Genomic DNA, 18,518 nt, shown 5'->3' on the forward strand with positions numbered 1-18,518 from the left:
GCTGACAGCGTTGTGGAAGGTTCATCCTCCTGGTTGCTGACAGTGTTGTGTTAGGTTCATCCTCCTGGTTGCTGACAGCGTTGTGTTAGGTTCATCCTCCTGGTTGCTGACAGCGTTGTGGAAGGTTCATCCTCCTGGTTGCTGACAGTGTTGTGGCAGGTTCATCCTCCTGGTTGCTGACAGTGTTGTGGAAGGTTCATCCTGCTGGTTGCTGACAGTGTTGTGGCAGGTTCATCCTCCTGGTTGCTGACAGTGTTGTGGCAGGTTCATCCTCCTGGTTGCTGACAGTGTTGTGGCAGGTTCATCCTCCTGGTTGCTGACAGTGTTGTGGCAGGTTCAGCTGGTGTGCAGGTTAGGTTCAACATCATCTCTCCGCCATTAGAACCTCGCTGGTTCAACTCTATGACTCTCCTTTCTCACTTGTGTTAGACTGGTAGTACTTTCCTCCCCGTTATCCAAGTGCTCGAGACGTCTGTCACATGTACCCGTGTGTTACCCGTGTGTTACCCATGTGTTACCCGTGTGTTACCCGTGTGTTACCCGTGTGTTACCCGTGTGTTACCCGTGTGTTACCCGTGTGTTACTCATGTGTTACCCATGTGTTACTCATGTGTTACCCATGTGTTACTCATGTGTTACTCATGTGTTAACCGTGTGTTACCCGTGTGTTACCCATGTGTTACCCGTGTGTTACCCATGTGTTACCCATGTGTTACTCATGTGTTACCCATGTGTTACTCATGTGTTACTCATGTGTTAACCGTGTGTTACTCATGTGTTACTCATGTGTTACCCATGTGTTACCCGTGTGTTACCCATGTGTTACCCGTGTTACCCATGTGTTACTCATGTGTTACCCATGTGTTACCCATGTGTTACCCGTGTGTTGCCCGTGTGTTACCCATGTGTTACTCATGTGTTACCCGTGTGTTACCCGTGTTACCCGTGTGTTACCCATGTGTTACTCATGTGTTACCCGTGTGTTACCCGTGTGTTACCCATGTGTTACCCGTGTTACCCATGTGTTACTCATGTGTTACCCATGTGTTACCCATGTGTTACCCATGTGTTACCCGTGTGTTACCCGTGTGTTACCCATGTGTTACTCATGTGTTACCCGTGTGTTACCCATGTGTTACTCATGTGTTACCCATGTGTTACTCATGTGTTACCCGTGTGTTACCCATGTGTTACCCATGTGTTACTCATGTGTTACCCGTGTGTTACTCATGTGTTACCCGTGTGTTACCCATGTGCTACCCGTGTGTTACTCATGTGTTACCCATGTGTTACCCATGTGTTACCCATGTGTTACCCATGTGTTACCCACGTGTTACCCACGTGTTACCCACGTGTTACTCATGTGTTACTCATGTGTTACCAGTGAGTCTCAAGCGTCGTTGATAATAACGGTAGAGTGGAGCTGTTTAATAGCATCAACGACGGCACATAATATTACTGGCGAACAGTAACTGTAACGGCGGACAAAGGCAGCAACGGCAGATAACAGTGCTAGCAGCAGTAACGGGAATAACGGCGGTTAATGGCTTAAGTAGTAACTTGGACAAGAGCGTTAACAACAGCAATAGCAGCAACAACAGTAACGGCAGCAAGAGCAGCAACAGTAACGGCAGCAAGAGCAGCAACAGTAACGGCAGTAACAACAGTAAGAGTAATAACAACAGCAGCAACAGCATTAAAGTATTAATAGCAGCAACAACAGTAACAGCAGCAGCAACAACAGTAACAGCAGCAGCAACAACAGCAGTAAGAATATTAACAGCAGTAACAGCAGTAAGAATATTAACAGCAGTAAGAATATTAACAGCAGTAAGAATATTAACAGCAGTAACAGCAGTAAGAATATTAACAGCAGTAAGAATATTAACAGCAGTAAGAATATTAACAGCAGTAAGAATATTAACAGCAGTAACAGCAGTAAGAATATTAACAGCAGTAACAGCAGTAAGAATATTAACAGCAGTAAGAATATTAACAGCAGTAACAGCAGTAAGAATATTAACAGCAGTAAGAATATTAACAGCAGTAAGAATATTAACAGCAGTAAGAATATTAACAGCAGTAAGAATATTAACAGCAGTAAGAATATTAACAGCAGTAAGAATATTAACAGCAGTAAGAATATTAACAGCAGTAAGAATATTAGCAGCAGTAACAGCAGTAAGAATATTAACAGCAGTAAGAATATTAACAGCAGTAAGAATATTAACAGCAGTAAGAATATTAACAGCAGTAAGAATATTAACAGCAGTAACAGCAGTAAGAATATTAGCAGCAGTAACAGCAGTAAGAATATTAACAGCAGTAAGAATATTAACAGCAGTAAGAATATTAACAGCAGTAAGAATATTAACAGCAGTAAGAATATTAACAGCAGTAAGAATATTAGCAGCAGTAACAGCAGTAAGAATATTAACAGCAGTAAGAATATTAACAGCAGTAAGAATATTAACAGCAGTAAGAATATTAACAGCAGTAAGAATATTAACAGCAGTAAGAATATTAACAGCAGTAAGAATATTAGCAGCAGTAAGAATATTAACAGCAGTAAGAATATTAACAGCAGTAAGAATATTAACAGCAGTAAGAATATTAACAGCAGTAAGAATATTAACAGCAGTAAGAATATTAACAGCAGTAAGAATATTAACAGCAGTAACAGCAGTAAGAATATTAACAGCAGTAACAGCAGTAAGAATATTAACAGCAGTAAGAATATTAACAGCAGTAAGAATATTAACAGCATTAAGAATATTAACAGCAGTAACAGCAGTAAGAATATTAACAGCAGTAACAGCAGTAAGAATATTAACAGCAGTAACAGCAGTAAGAATATTAACAGCAGTAACAGCAGTAAGAATATTAACAGCAGTAACAGCAGTAAGAATATTAACAGCAGTAACAGCAGTAAGAATATTAACAGCAGTAACAGCAGTAAGAATATTAACAGCAGTAAGAATATTAACAGCAGTAAGAATATTAACAGCAGTAACAGCAGTAAGAATATTAACAGCAGTAACAGCAGTAAGAATATTAACAGCAGTAACAGCAGTAAGAATATTAACAGCAGTAACAGCAGTAAGAATATTAACAGCAGTAACAGCAGTAAGAATATTAACAGCAGTAAGAATATTAACAGCAGTAAGAATATTAACAGCAGTAAGAATATTAACAGCAGTAAGAATATTAACAGCAGTAAGAATATTAACAGCAGTAAGAATATTAACAGCAGTAAGAATATTAACAGCAGTAAGAATATTAACAGCAGTAAGAATATTAACAGCAGTAAGAATATTAACAGCAGTAAGAATATTAACAGCAGTAACAGCAGTAAGAATATTAACAGCAGTAAGAATATTAACAGCAGTAAGAATATTAACAGCAGTAAGAATATTAGCAGCAGTAAGAATATTAACAGCAGTAAGAATATTAGCAGCAGTAAGAATATTAGCAGCAGTAAGAATATTAACAGCAGTAAGAATATTAACAGCAGTAAGAATATTAACAGCAGTAACAGCAGTAAGAATATTAACAGCAGTAAGAATATTAGCAGCAGTAAGAATATTAACAGCAGTAAGAATATTAGCAGCAGTAAGAATATTAACAGCAGTAACAGCAGTAAGAATATTAACAGCAGTAAGAATATTAACAGCAGTAAGAATATTAACAGCAGTAAGAATATTAGCAGCAGTAAGAATATTAACAGCAGTAAGAATATTAACAGCAGTAAGAATATTAACAGCAGTAACAGCAGTAAGAATATTAACAGCAGTAACAGCAGTAAGAATATTAACAGCAGTAAGAATATTAACAGCAGTAACAGCAGTAAGAATATTAACAGCAGTAACAGCAGTAAGAATATTAACAGCAGTAAGAATATTAACAGCAGTAACAGCAGTAAGAATATTAACAGCAGTAAGAATATTAACAGCAGTAAGAATATTAACAGCAGTAAGAATATTAACAGCAGTAAGAATATTAACAGCAGTAAGAATATTAACAGCAGTAAGAATATTAACAGCAGTAAGAATATTAACAGCAGTAACAGCAGTAAGAATATTAACAGCAGTAAGAATATTAACAGCAGTAAGAATATTAACAGCAGTAAGAATATTAACAGCAGTAAGAATATTAACAGCAGTAAGAATATTAACAGCAGTAAGAATATTAACAGCAGTAAGAATATTAACAGCAGTAAGAATATTAACAGCAGTAAGAATATTAACAGCAGTAAGAATATTAACAGCAGTAAGAATATTAACAGCAGTAACAGCATGTTAGAACAGCACTGGCGTAAACAAGACAGTGGAAGAAAAACAAATAAGGAAAGAGTAGAAAGTAACTTACTGAAGAGTAGCGAAGAGGAAGGTAGAGTAACAGTCCTCGGGGGCCCAGGAGCTGCACCCTGGCAGAGATGAGGCTGGGAGGACCCACCTGGTGGAAGGTCGACCTGGGGACGCGTCACTCCCATGTTGACTGGCCAGGTACATCAGGTATAAGGGGGAAGGGGGGGAGGAAATGGGGGAGGAAGGGGGGGGAGAAAGGGGGAGGAGTTCAAAGGGAAAATGGGAGGTAGAGGAAAGGGGAGACCATGATAATTATTATTATTATTATTATTATTATTATTATTATTATTATTATTATTATTATTATTATTATTACTATTATTATTATTATTAACTTAAAGAACTTAAGAACTGCGTTAGATTTTTGGGTGACTGGAAGTTGTTAAGTTTTATTAAGTTTTATTAGGTCTATATAATTATTATTATTATTATTATTATTATTATTATTATTATTATTATTAATCCAGTAAACATTTCGGGTCAGGGATTAGTGATAAGTTATAATATTTCAGTTCACCTCTTTTTTACGGAGGGGCAGGAGAGGGAGGGGGGGTGAGTACTGGGAGGGGGGAGTGAGTACTGGGAGGGGGGAGTGAGTACTGGGAGGGGGGTGAGCACTGGGAGGGGGGGGGGTGAGTACTGGGAGGGGGGAGTGAGTACTGGGAGAGGGGAGTGAGTACTGGGAGGGGGGGTGAGCACTGGGAGGGGGGTGAGCACTGGGAGGGGGGGGGGTGAGTACTGGGAGGGGGGAGTGAGTACTGGGAGAGGGGAGTGAGTACTGGGAGGGGGGGTGAGCACTGGGAGGGGGGTGAGCACTGGGAGGGGGGGTGAGCACTGGGAGGGGGGTGAGCACTGGGAGGGGGGGTGAGCACTGGGAGGGGGGGGAGTGAGTACTGGGAGGGCGAAGTTAGCACTGAGAGGGCGGAGTCAGCACTGAGAGGGCGGAGTTAGCACTGAGAGGGCGGAGTTAGCACTGAGAGGGCGGAGTTAGCACTGAGGGAGTCAGCACGGGGGGAGTCAGCACTGGGAGGAGTCAGCACGGGAGGTGGGAGTCAGCACTGGGAGGAGTCAGCATTGGGAGGAATCAGCACGGGGGGGAGTCAGCACGGGGGGGAGTCAGCACGGGAGGTGGGAGTCAGCACTGGGAGGAGTCAGCATTGGGAGGAATCAGCACGGGGGGGAGTCAGCACGGGGGGAGTCAGCACTGGGAGGAGTCAGCACGGGGGGGAGTCAGCACGGGGGGGAGTCAGCACTGGGAGGAGTCAGCACGGGAGGTGGGAGTCAGCACTGAGAGGAGTCAGCATTGGGAGGAGTCAGCACGGGGGGAGTCAGCACTGGGAGGAGTCAGCACGGGGGGGAGTCAGCACGGGGGGGAGTCAGCACTGGGAGGAGTCAGCACGGGAGGTGGGAGTCAGCACTGAGAGGAGTCAGCATTGGGAGGAGTCAGCACGGGGGGAGTCAGCACGGGGGGATTCAGCACTGGGAGGAGTCAGCACGGGAGGGGGAGTCAGCACTGGGAGGAGTCAGCACGGGGGGAATCAACACGGGGAGGAGTCAGCACGGGGGATAATCAGCGTGGGGGGAGTCAGCACGGGGGGAGTCAGCACGGGGGGAGTCAGCACGGGGGGGAGTCAGCACTGGGAGGAGTCAGAATTGGGAGGAGTCAGCACGGGGGAGTCAGCACGGGGGGGGAGTCAGCACTGGGGGGGAGTAAACGTGAGAACGAGTGAACGAGGAAAACGTTGGACGGGGCTCTCGCTTGAATAGGAGGTTTCTCCCCGTCAGAGGCTGACACAGCTCTCCCAGGACCAAGACGGCGGTCACACGAACGCTGGTACCTCAACCTGCCGTCACTACTGTCGTCAGCAGCAGCTGGTACCTCAACCTGCCGTCACTACTGTCGTCAGCAGCAGCTGGTACCTCAACCTGCCGTCACTACTGTCGTCAGCAGCAGCTGGTACCTCAACCTGCCGTCACTACTGTCGTCAGCAGCAGCTGGTACCTCAACCTGCCGTCACTACTGTAGTCAGCAGCAGCTGGTACCTCAACCTGCCGTCACTGCTGTCGTCAGCAGCAGCTGGTACCTCAACCTGCCGTCACTACTGTCGTCAGCAGCAGCTGGTACCTCAACCTGCCGTCACTACTGTCGTCAGCAGCAGCTGGTACCTCAACCTGCTGTCACTACTGTAGTCAGCAGCAGCTGGTACCTCAACCTGCCGTCACTACTGTCGTCAGCAGCAGCTGGTACCTCAACCTGCTGTCACTACTGTCGTCAGCAGCAGCTGGTACCTCAACCTGCCGTCACTACTGTCGTCAGCAGCAGCTGGTACCTCAACCTGCCGTCACTACTGTCGTCAGCAGCAGCTGGTACCTCAACCTGCTGTCACTACTGTCGTCAGCAGCAGCTGGTACCTCAACCTGCCGTCACTACTGTCGTCAGCAGCAGCTGGTGCCTCAACCTGCCGTCACTACTGTAGTCAGCAGCAGCTGGTACCTCAACCTGCCGTCACTACTGTCGTCAGCAGCAGCTGGTACCTCAACCTGCCGTCACTACTGTAGTCAGCAGCAGCTGGTACCTCAACCTGCCGTCACTACTGTCGTCAGCAGCAGCTGGTACCTCAACCTGCTGTCACTACTGTAGTCAGCAGCAGCTGGTACCTCAACCTGCCGTCACTACTGTCGTCAGCAGCAGCTGGTACCTCAACCTGCTGTCACTACTGTAGTCAGCAGCAGCTGGTACCTCAACCTGCCGTCACTACTGTCGTCAGCAGCAGCTGGTACCTCAACCTGCCGTCACTACTGTCGTCAGCAGCAGCTGGTACCTCAACCTGCCGTCACTACTGTCGTCAGCAGCAGCTGGTACCTCAACCTGCCGTCACTACTGTAGTCAGCAGCAGCTGGTACCTCAACCTGCCGTCACTACTGTCGTTAGCAGCAGCTGGTACCTCAACCTGCCGTCACTACTGTCGTCAGCAGCAGCTGGTACCTCAACCTGCCGTCACTACTGTAGTCAGCAGCAGCTGGTACCTCAACCTGCCGTCACTACTGTCGTCAGCAGCAGCTGGTACCTCAACCTGCCGTCACTACTGTCGTCAGCAGCAGCTGGTACCTCAACCTGCCGTCACTACTGTCGTTAGCAGCAGCTGGTACCTCAACCTGCCGTCACTACTGTCGTCAGCAGCAGCTGGTACCTCAACCTGCCGTCACTACTGTCGTCAGCAGCAGCTGGTACCTCAATCTGCCGTCACTACTGTCGTTAGCAGCAGCTGGTACCTCAACCTGCCGTCACTACTGTCGTCAGCAGCAGCTGGTACCTCAACCTGCCGTCACTACTGTCGTCAGCAGCAGCTGGTACCTCAACCTGCCGTCACTACTGTCGTCAGCAGCAGCTGGTACCTCAATCTGCCGTCACTACTGTAGTCAGCAGCAGCTGGTACCTCAACCTGCCGTCACTACTGTCGTCAGCAGCAGCTGGTACCTCAACCTGCCGTCACTACTGTCGTCAGCAGCAGCTGGTACCTCAACCTGCCGTCACTACTGTAGTCAGCAGCAGCTGGTACCTCAACCTGCCGTCACTACTGTAGTCAGCAGCAGCTGGTACCTCAACCTGCCGTCACTACTGTAGTCAGCAGCAGCTGGTACCTCAACCTGCCGTCACTACTGTAGTCAGCAGCAGCTGGTACCTCAACCTGCCATCACTACTGTAGTCAGCAGCAGCTGGTACCTCAACCTGCCGTCACTACTGTCGTCAGCAGCAGCTGGTACCTCAACCTGCCGTCACTACTGTCGTCAGCAGCAGCTGGTACCTCAACCTGCCGTCACTACTGTCGTCAGCAGCAGCTGGTACCTCAACCTGCCGTCACTACTGTCGTCAGCAGCAGCTGGTACCTCAACCTGCCGTCACTACTGTAGTCAGCAGCAGCTGGTACCTCAACCTGCCGTCACTACTGTCGTCAGCAGCAGCTGGTACCTCAACCTGCCGTCACTACTGTCGTCAGCAGCAGCTGGTACCTCAACCTGCCGTCACTACTGTAGTCAGCAGCAGCTGGTACCTCAACCTGCCATCACTACTGTAGTCAGCAGCAGCTGGTACCTCAACCTGCCGTCACTACTGTCGTCAGCAGCAGCTGGTACCTCAACCTGCCGTCACTACTGTCGTCAGCAGCAGCTGGTACCTCAACCTGCCGTCACTACTGTCGTCAGCAGCAGCTGGTGCCTCAACCTGCCGTCACTACTGTCGTCAGCAGCAGCTGGTACCTCAACCTGCCGTCACTACTGTCGTCAGCAGCAGCTGGTACCTCAACCTGCCGTCACTACTGTAGTCAGCAGCAGCTGGTACCTCAACCTGCCGTCACTACTGTCGTCAGCAGCAGCTGGTACCTCAACCTGCCGTCACTACTGTAGTCAGCAGCAGCTGGTACCTCAACCTGCCGTCACTACTGTAATCAGCAGCATCTGGTACGTCAACCTGCCGTCACTACTGTAGTCAGCAGCAGCTGGTACCTCAACCTGCCGTCACTACTGTCGTCAGCAGCAGTTGGTACGTCAACCTGCCGTCACTACTGTAGTCAGCAGCAGCTGGTACCTCAACCTGCCGTCACTACTGTCGTCAGCAGCAGCTGGTACCTCAACCTGCCGTCACTACTGTAGTCAGCAGCAGCTGGTACCTCAACCTGCGATCACTACTGTAGTCAGCAGCAGCTGGTACGTCAACCTGCCGTCACTACTGTAGTCAGCAGCAGCTGGTACCTCAACCTGCTGTCACTACTGTAGTCAGCAGCAGCTGGTACCTCAACCTGCCGTCACTACTGTCGTCAGCAGCAGCTGGTACCTCAACCTGCCGTCACTACTGTCGTCAGCAGCAGCTGGTACCTCAACCTGCCGTCACTACTGTCGTCAGCAGCAGCTGGTACCTCAACCTGCCGTCACTACTGTCGTCAGCAGCAGCTGGTACCTCAACCTGCCGTCACTACTGTAGTCAGCAGCAGCTGGTACCTCAACCTGCCGTCACTGCTGTCGTCAGCAGCAGCTGGTACCTCAACCTGCTGTCACTACTGTCGTCAGCAGCAGCTGGTACCTCAACCTGCCGTCACTACTGTAGTCAGCAGCAGCTGGTACCTCAACCTACCGTCACTACTGTCGTCAGCAGCAGCTGGTACCTCAACCTACCGTCACTACTGTCGTCAGCAGCAGCTGGTACCTCAACCTGCCGTCACTACTGTCGTCAGCAGCAGCTGGTACCTCAACCTGCCGTCACTACTGTCGTCAGCAGCAGCGCGACATGTCAGACCCAGGGTCGGCAACGGCGCCGGTGAACAGTGTATCAACAGCAACAACGGTAACAGCAACAGCAAGAAGAAGTGTCAGTAGGTGAGGTGAACAAAATAATCAGTAAACTAATCAAGCGGTCGAAACATCAACAAGAGAGTTATATTCAAAACATCGACATGAGAGTTACCTTAGCCAGTTATGTCCATAAGTAAATTATTATGCTAAGAAAACTATCAGCCCGTGAGTTGAGGAAGTTGTGGGCGAGATGAGGGTGTGGGTGGGGCAGAGGATGTGGGCGGGAGGTGTGGGCGAGATGAGGGTGTGGGTGGGGCAGAGGATGTGGGCGGGAGGTGTGGGCGGGATGAGGGTGTGGGTGGGGCAGAGGATGTGGGCGGGAGGTGTGGGCGAAATGAGGGTGTGGGTGGGGCAGAGGATGTGGGCGGGAGGTGTGGACGAGATGAGTTTGTGGGTGGGGCAGAGGATGTGGGCGGGAGGTGTGGACGAGATGAGGGTGTGGGTGGGGCAGAGGATGTTGGCGGGAGGTGTGGGCGAGATGAGAGTGTGGGTGGGGCAGAGGATGTGGGCGGGAGGTGTGGACGAGATGAGGGTGTGGGTGGGGCAGAGGATGTGGGCGGGAGGTGTGGGCGAGATGAGGGTGTGGGTGGGGCAGAGGATGTGGGCGGGAGGTGTGGACGAGATGGGGTTGTGGGCGGGGCAGAGGATGTGGGCGGGAGGTGTGGACGAGATGAGGTTGTGGGTGGGGCAGAGAATGTGGGCGGGAGGTGTGGACGAGATGAGGGTGTGGGTGGGGCAGAGGATGTGGGCGGGAGGTGTGGGCGAGATGAGAGTGTGGGTGGGGCAGAATATGTGGGCGGGAGGTGTGGACGAGATGAGGGTGTGGGTGGGGCAGAGGATGTGGGCGGGAGGTGTGGGCGAGATGAGGGTGTGGGTGTGGCAGACTGCGTGGGCGGGAGGTGTGGGCGAGATGAGGGTGTGGGCGTGGCAGAGGGCGTGGGCGGGAGAAGGTGTGGGTGAGATGAGGGTGTGGGTGGGGCAGAGGATGTGGGCGGGAGAAGGTGTGGGTGAGATGAGGGTGTGGGTGGGGCAGAGGATGTGGGCGGGAGAAGGTGTGGGTGAGATGAGGGTGTGGGTGGGGCAGAGGATGTGGGCGGGAGAAGGTGTGGACAGGCTGGGGGCGTGGACGGATAAAAGGAATGCGGGCGTGGTAAGAGGCGTGGTCGGGAGAGAAGCTTCAAGTGTGACGGTCCGTGGTGGGAGGCCAGCTAGAAGACGGGACGACAACGTCAGTGAGAAGGAAATACGTGAGATAACAGACAGGGAACTGGAAACAACGGAGAATAATAATGAAGAAACAGTTAAAAAGATAGAAAATAATGACATACCATAACGGCTGAAATTAGAACATGGGAACCAATAAAAACATCATATAATAATTAAAATTCCCAAAAAATGAGTACCCAAAAAAAAAAAATATATTTGGCAAACTGAAACCAGCGTCTGAGAGAAAAAAAAAAATAAAACTATCAGAATAGAAACAAACAAAATACGTGAATGAAAATTAGAGAAAAGTGCAGTAAATAGATTATATATATGTCGTGTCGAATAGGCAAAATTGGTCAATTAGCAAGAACTCATTTAAAATTAAGTCTTTTCTAAAATTTTCTCTTATATGTTTAAAGATATATATTTTTTCATTTATGTTAATGTAAAAATTAATAATTTTATACCAAAAGAACCTTAGAAAACTTACCCACTCTTATTATAACAAGCGCAATTTAATATAGCCTAATCCAACTAAATATATTTTAGATAAGTATACAGTAATTTGATAATAAACATACCCGATGATATATATTTTTTTCATTAGGTTCAGAATGATTTTTGCGAAATTATTACATACAATAATTTTCGCTCCTTTATTCGGCAAGAACAGTGTTGATATGTAAGCCAAAATCGCAAGTTTTACCTATTCAGCATGACATATACAGTGCTAGTCACGGCATTACATCGGGTGAGCGCTCCGGCATAATACCGTGACAAAAATCGAAGGCCTACGATACAAGGGGGTCTTTTTTCGTCAGTGCATTATGCCGGGTAACAGCCATTAGCATGACATCACGGCCTGCCGCCACACTCCACAGTGACTCCTCAGTGCTCACGTGGCTGACCTGGTGAGAGGAAGTGTTGCATTTTTGTCTCTCTTCTGCCCCATCTTTTGTCTGATGTTCCCTTTGGTTTTGGGGTTATACATGTTTGATTATGGGTAAAAGGACGTCTTTAACACCTGAAACTAAAGCACAAAACATTGGACTTCACAAAGCTGGGCACCAGACGAAAGAAATAGTGGAGAATGTTGGTGCGTGTGAGCGTTCAGTGAGGAACTGAGTGCAGCGTTTCAAGGCTGGTGGCGGTGTTGAGTCACCATCTGTCAAACCTCGGCCTGGTCCCTTGAAGAAGACATCTGTTCGTATCTTAACTGTGTTAAAGCAGCAGTTAGAGAGTACACCTAAGATAGCCGCTAAAGAACTGTAAGAACTGTTAACAGACATGTGTCAGAACTGGGCTACAGTAGTCACCACCAGGTTAAGAAACCGATCCTCTCCAAGCCACAGAAGAAACGTAGACTGGATTATATGCAGAGATATCACTGGAATCCTCAACAGTGGTCTGAAGTACTTTAGAGTGATGAAGCAACCTTCACTGTTACCTGTAATCATGGGGGACATGTGTACCGGCCCAGAAGTAGTGACCAGCTAGACCCACGCTACACCTGTGGGACCACCAAACACCAAGACTCACTCATGGTTTGGGGGTGTTTCAGTGCTCAGAGTGTTGAACTCATTGTGCTTTCCAAAAATCAGTATATGAACCAGTATAATTACCTGAGTTATTGTGTGACAATTTACCTGAGGTGTTTGATGAGTGCGGGGCTACGGCTTTTATGCTGGACGGTGCACTGTGTCATAACGCCAAATCTGTAGTTCAGTGGCTTAAGGACTGTGATGTGAGATTCTTTAATGACTGGCCAGGCAATTTCCCAGACCTAAACCCTATTGAGAACCTCTGTCAATAGTAAAACGAAGTTTGCTGGACCAGGATATCAGTTCCATCCTGCGGCTGGAGGCTGCTCAACATGAGTCATCGAATAATATACCTCCCCAAACTCTCATGAATTTGTGTGAGAGTCTTCCTACACGGCTGAGGGACGTGATTAAGCGTAAAGGACGCAGCACCAAGTATTAAACCTCAATAAGTGTGCAAAAGTACATATAATCTTTCATGGTATGTGTTTGTGTTTTGATACGTGTGGGGGGGAGGGGCGGCATAATGCTTTGACCAGAACTATACACACACACATACATACAATTTTTATCTTTGACCAGCAGAGGACTCTAACTATACACTTCACTCTCTACGTGAGCACACAGCGCTCACACCAGTCACTCTCCATGTGAGCACACAGTACTCACACCAGTCAGTCAGACATAACATAAGTGTAGCTAACCGTACATTCTCAAAACTGGGAGGACCACTTGGGAGGACAACCTGGGAGGACCACCTGGGAGGACAACCTGGGAGGACCACCTGGGAGGATCACGCTATTATGTCTTATCCTCCATGTACACTGAGTTTGGTAATTCATTGTTTACCTCGTTGTAAATAAGGCACGAGGCAAACAGGTAATCACTTGTCATAACCTTTCACCGATATATACCCAGTATACCCAGTGGTATACTGACCCTGGGTTTACTTTTATCATAGACCCAGCGGTCTCCACGGATATGCTCGAAGTCATCTTCCCTTTCGAAATCTGAAGGATTTGTGCTAATGTCAGATATGTTGCTTATAGACAGCTAAATTTATGAAGAAAAAAAGTCTCCCTGCATCTTCAACTCTCATGGCATCGATACGATCACTGATAAGTATGACACATGTGCAACAGTTAGGCATCTTATTTTCGAAGCGTTACGCCTACACAGCAGGTGAAGCATTAGTGATGTGAAGACGGATGTGATAGTCCATCACCCTTGAAGACGTAGTTTTGAGGAGGTCAGTCCCTCAGCCTGGAGAAATTTTGCTCCGTAGTCTGGAACATTCTTCCAGATTATGGAATTGTGTTGTTTACCATTTTCATATTCGATATAATCACTGAAGATTGATTCATGTTATTCTTTCACCACATCCTTCATTTTTTTTCTGTTACTTGTGCATGAATCTCTTTAGAAGTTTTTGACTTAGCTTATTAAATATCGAAAAAGTATTTTGAACTTTCTTAGTTTCTTAAATTGCTTTTTGCTCTTCTTCTGTCCGGTACGAACACTTTATTTTCTGCTCTAAAACTGTAAGTTCTCGTTGTAGATTTTATTCCTTGGTTGTGATATTTCCTCTGTGCTGAACCATTTACTAACATTTTTCTTTCTGTTTTAAATTATTTTACGTGATAACTATTTACGATTCTCTGTTCGGACATTTTTGGTAGAATATAACAGACCTTTCCCACCTGGCTTTCCCACGCTCTGGTTTGGGTTTAGAGTGCTCATTACAGTTTCCAGGAGAATGTTTGACAGTTCATTGTTTATATTGTTTATATTGCCCCAATCAATTTCCTGAATGATGAAGATGAACTTACAAACATTCCCTCACCTTCACTGTTGTTTGTACCTGAGTGAGACTCTGGTCTGAGTGTAGTGTTGGAGACTATGTCCCTGATAATTCTCTCATGTGGTCTGAATGTAGTGTCTCCAAGAGAAAGATTTGTTATGGGAGTTATAAGCTTGTCAAGGCAGCTGGCTATCTTTCTTATTTTTTTAATACACCAGCTGTCTACCACCGAAGTAGGGTGACCGAAAAGCAAGAAATACTTTCAGCATCATTCATTCAACCACTGCCGTCCCAGAAGTGGTCTGACATCACATGTCAGGCCGCAACATCCCCACCAGAGTGCAGGTACTCTACTTCCCACCTCTAAGATTCAAGGCCGGCTAAGCGGTTTTCCTGAATTCCTTCGTAAAAGTTACTTTGCTCACACCCCAACAGCATCCTCCTTATCTTTTCAATAAATTCCTCTGCTGTGTCTGACAGCGACCTTCTACATGAGAATAATTACCAGGCGTCATTGTTTCCCCCAAGCATTTCCAGCCTATCTGATGATTTTAACAGCTGAGAGCAAATATATATATTATCATATCATATATTATCACGCTGGTAACATTACTAATTGGGATTCCCATATAACTACAAAGACATCACTGTGGGCTCCCTGAAGACTCCAGGAATGATTCACTATGTTGTTGCTGCTGCTGCACAACACTGATGGACGGAACTTTACTTATAATCTTTATTTTTATTCATTATATGTTTGCAGAGTTAAACATGGTTATTCATGTTTTAAAAATAAAAAAGAATTGAAACACGTGGTTTATGTGATGTTATCAAACTTATATTCTGATTTATTATATTATTTTATTACCAATGATTTACGTTGTATTTTCTCCTTCCTCTTCTTCTTCTTCTTCTTCTTCTTCTTCTTCTTCTTATTATTATTATTATTATTATTATTATTATTATTATTATTATTATTATTATTATTATTATTCTAAGAAACAATAAACCCGCGTCTGTTATTTAGCTCAAGGTGAAATTAATAAATATATAAATAAAAGTGTTCTTGGTTATATACACTGTATACAGTGTATATATACAGGTTATATACACTGAGAGGTGATTTATCTGTGTGTATATTCACCGAGAGGTGTGTCTTTCAGAGTATATACACTGACAGATGTGCATTTCAGAGTATATGTACACCGAGAAGTATCTCTCAGTGTATACACACCGAGACGTGTGTATCTCTCAGTGTATATACACATTTATTTACTTTAATCCACGTGTTAGTTATGGAAGTATTGTTGACTGGTGGTTGAGAGGTTACACGCAGCCTTCATGATCCTCCTGTAGTCGACAGCCATTAAACCCACAATAAACAAAAATATGTACAGCGGAACGTGTCTGTCAGTGTATATATAGTATGCTGGTGCGTCCCAAGCTCTATTATTTATAACCCTGACTGGTTTAGAACTTCCTCTGATTAGAATAAATCTATAAACCAAGAGTTTACTTTATCCCTAATTTAGGGATTAAATTATTCTGGACTGGCAGTAAACAGGTGACACGAAGCCTTAATGATCCCTTATGTAGTAGATAAGCTCTAAACCATGTTGGCCAACTGATTTATGTAATGGAAACCATAAAAACCGAAGCACAACTTTCACTTACTTTTCAGCTCTTAATACTCGATGTTGTGGGAGGTGACGTAGTTCCAAGTAAGCAACTTACATTTTTAAATCGATTCCACTGACACCAAATCGCGTGAGAGGTCATAACATCACACAATCCCCCTTTTTATGCTTTACGTGCTGTACTTACCACGGACACCAACGTGCCAGTTGAAAGCTGAATATTACTCTTTTTTTTTATCATCTGGCTCCTGCTGGTAGGTCAATAGTATTTAAAACCTATCGACAACACGAGGGTCGTTATGGCTGCATGTAACCTATTCACCACCAGGAGGTTCAAGTTACCTTTCAGTGTTTATTTCCTCGACTCCTGCAGTTTTCAATGCTCTCTTCATTTTTTCCCCGTTGTTTGTATATATACGAGTATCATATTGCGTGTTACAGTTGCCATCCTTTGTTTACCTTACACGACGTCTCATACTGCACTATTTTCTATAACTACGACATTGTTCTGTTGAGAATTAATTTTCCAGCATCGTTCTTTTCTACGAGACTCCACGACTTCTTGTATTCTGAAGTGTTCATATTGCAGCAGCGAAACTACAAGATTTTCTGCGTAATTTCTTTATTACATTCGTAACCTATGTTGTGTTGGGCGTCCAACCGAGGACACTTTATACCTCGAATGATTTATTGTAATTTGATTATTAGTCCATAATTATGGTGTTCATCTTCCTCAGAGGCGATGTTACTTCATTCCCAATTATTTGATCATCTGTACTGTAACACTTGGTATCTTCTTAGATTGAACGTCATTTGCTGTGAGTCTTATTACCATTCTTATTGTTGTTGCCTTCGTCGCTTCAGCCGCCCTTTCATTTCTAGGTATCGCCATGTGATTTGGCATCCACATCCCTGTATACTTCTGTTTCTTTTATATTATCTCCTATCATCACCATAATGTGATTCATGCACCATTCTTTATCTATTATGTTCTGCAGTACACTAACAGAGTCGCTGAAAATAACCCATTATCTTGCTCCCTCTCAATCAACCCACACACCTGTAACCCCCTTTGGGGGCCTAGTTACTAGGCTTTTTTTTGTATATTCATATGCTCTTGTGTTACCCTCCACAGGATGGATATGGGATGCACAATAAACTAGCCATTTCGGTGGCAAAATCTAAATCTCAGTCAACCTTCTTAGAGAATTATATTTTTTCTATAGCTTATACTTCTCTCTCTCTCTCTCTCTCTCTCTCTCTCTCTCTCTCTCTCTCTCTCTCTCTCTCTCTCTCTCTCTCTCTCTCTCTCTCTCTCTCTCTCTCTCTCTCTCTCCACTGTAGATCCTACAGGAGAGGCTAAAACATATCTATCAGATACCTAAAGTCGGTGCCGGATCAGCCGGGCTGTGGCTCGTACGTCGGACTGCGTGCGGCCAGCAGTAACAGCCTAGTTGATCAGGCCCTGATCCATCGGGAGGCCTGGTCGTGGACCGGGCCGCGGGGGCGTTGATCCCCGGAATAACCTCCAGGTAACCTCCAGGTATCACAGTATCCTTCTATTAACAATGCACTTGCTGCCATGCTTCACCTTCCAACCCTAATCGAATTTGGTTAAAATAACATAAAAAAAATCTTCTAGCCCTTTTTTTTCACCTTATATCCACCATCCGTCCTGAGCTGGATCAAAACTTTCCTCGTCCTGATTCAACCTTCAACACATTCCAAAAGTTTCAAGTTTGGTAGTCAGAACGAATTATGAATTTAAGAAAATACTTTTCTTTAACAAAATAATTTTTTTTTTTACATTTCTTACGTCAGTATTAAGTTCTGTACTTTTAAATATTTGATTAGATAATTTTAAGTAAGTTTCTCTTGAACTTGTAGATCCCCCAGATGTTGGCGCCCCTGGGCGATAACCCCCGGGTCATTCTGCTGCCGTAAAGTTTGAAACTTCTGAATTTCCCAGAACTCTGTTGGATGTTGTCAGTGGAGGCAGTTAAGGCAGCTTTCAATAAATGTCTCTGATGGTTGTTTTCACAGATGACTACAATCATCTGTGTTGTTGTTGCTGCTGTTATCCCGGTTACAGGCGTATCTGTTCTTGATCTCTGATTTCCAAACATCCAGCAGTTTCTCCCACATACTTTTTATCATATCCCCCACATGGTGCAATGTTTACTCCTGTGCTGGTCGAAGATTCGCTTTGATGATTCTGCATCAAGATTTTCATAAGCATCTTTCCGTAGATCATAGAATCTTCAATCCTCAGGATTTTTTTTAATCATATTCCCTACGGTTTTTGATAGATAATGAAGAGCTGGAGACTACTTGAACGAGTTTGTTATTAAATATTAAATGCCATTTCGCTGGCCCGCAGAATGTTATATCTGGCAGCTCCTACTGTTGAGACAGCGTTTGCTCTGTTTACTATACATATGCCGCACTAGCTGCACGTTCCCGCAAAGTGCGGGGAGGAACTGTACCAAACTAACTGTATATGTGCTAAATGGACGCATTCCTTCTCCAGGAACTGTGGATTATAGATTGTGGAGGCTCCGATGAAGACGCCTATGATTACATTTTTTTTTATTACCACCAATACGAATCAAAAAAAAAA

The 18,518-nt window shown here is 45.6% G+C and overlaps 1 protein-coding gene across 1 annotated transcript in view; it reads right to left on the bottom strand.

The window, feature by feature from the left end:
• Nucleotides 1-9,564: 9,564 nt before the first annotated feature.
• The window catches only part of LOC128693000 (uncharacterized), a 167,247-nt gene continuing 158,293 nt past the window's right edge, over nucleotides 9,565-18,518 (bottom strand). The window contains exon 3 of the mRNA XM_070081885.1: nucleotides 9,565-10,921. Coding sequence (XP_069937986.1) covers nucleotides 9,872-10,921 — 1,050 coding nt within the window. The 3' untranslated portion in view covers nucleotides 9,565-9,871. The remainder of the gene's footprint in view (nucleotides 10,922-18,518) is intronic.

This window comes from Cherax quadricarinatus, chromosome 6 (genome assembly GCF_038502225.1).
Source record: "Cherax quadricarinatus isolate ZL_2023a chromosome 6, ASM3850222v1, whole genome shotgun sequence".
NCBI lineage: Eukaryota > Metazoa > Arthropoda > Malacostraca > Decapoda > Parastacidae > Cherax > Cherax quadricarinatus.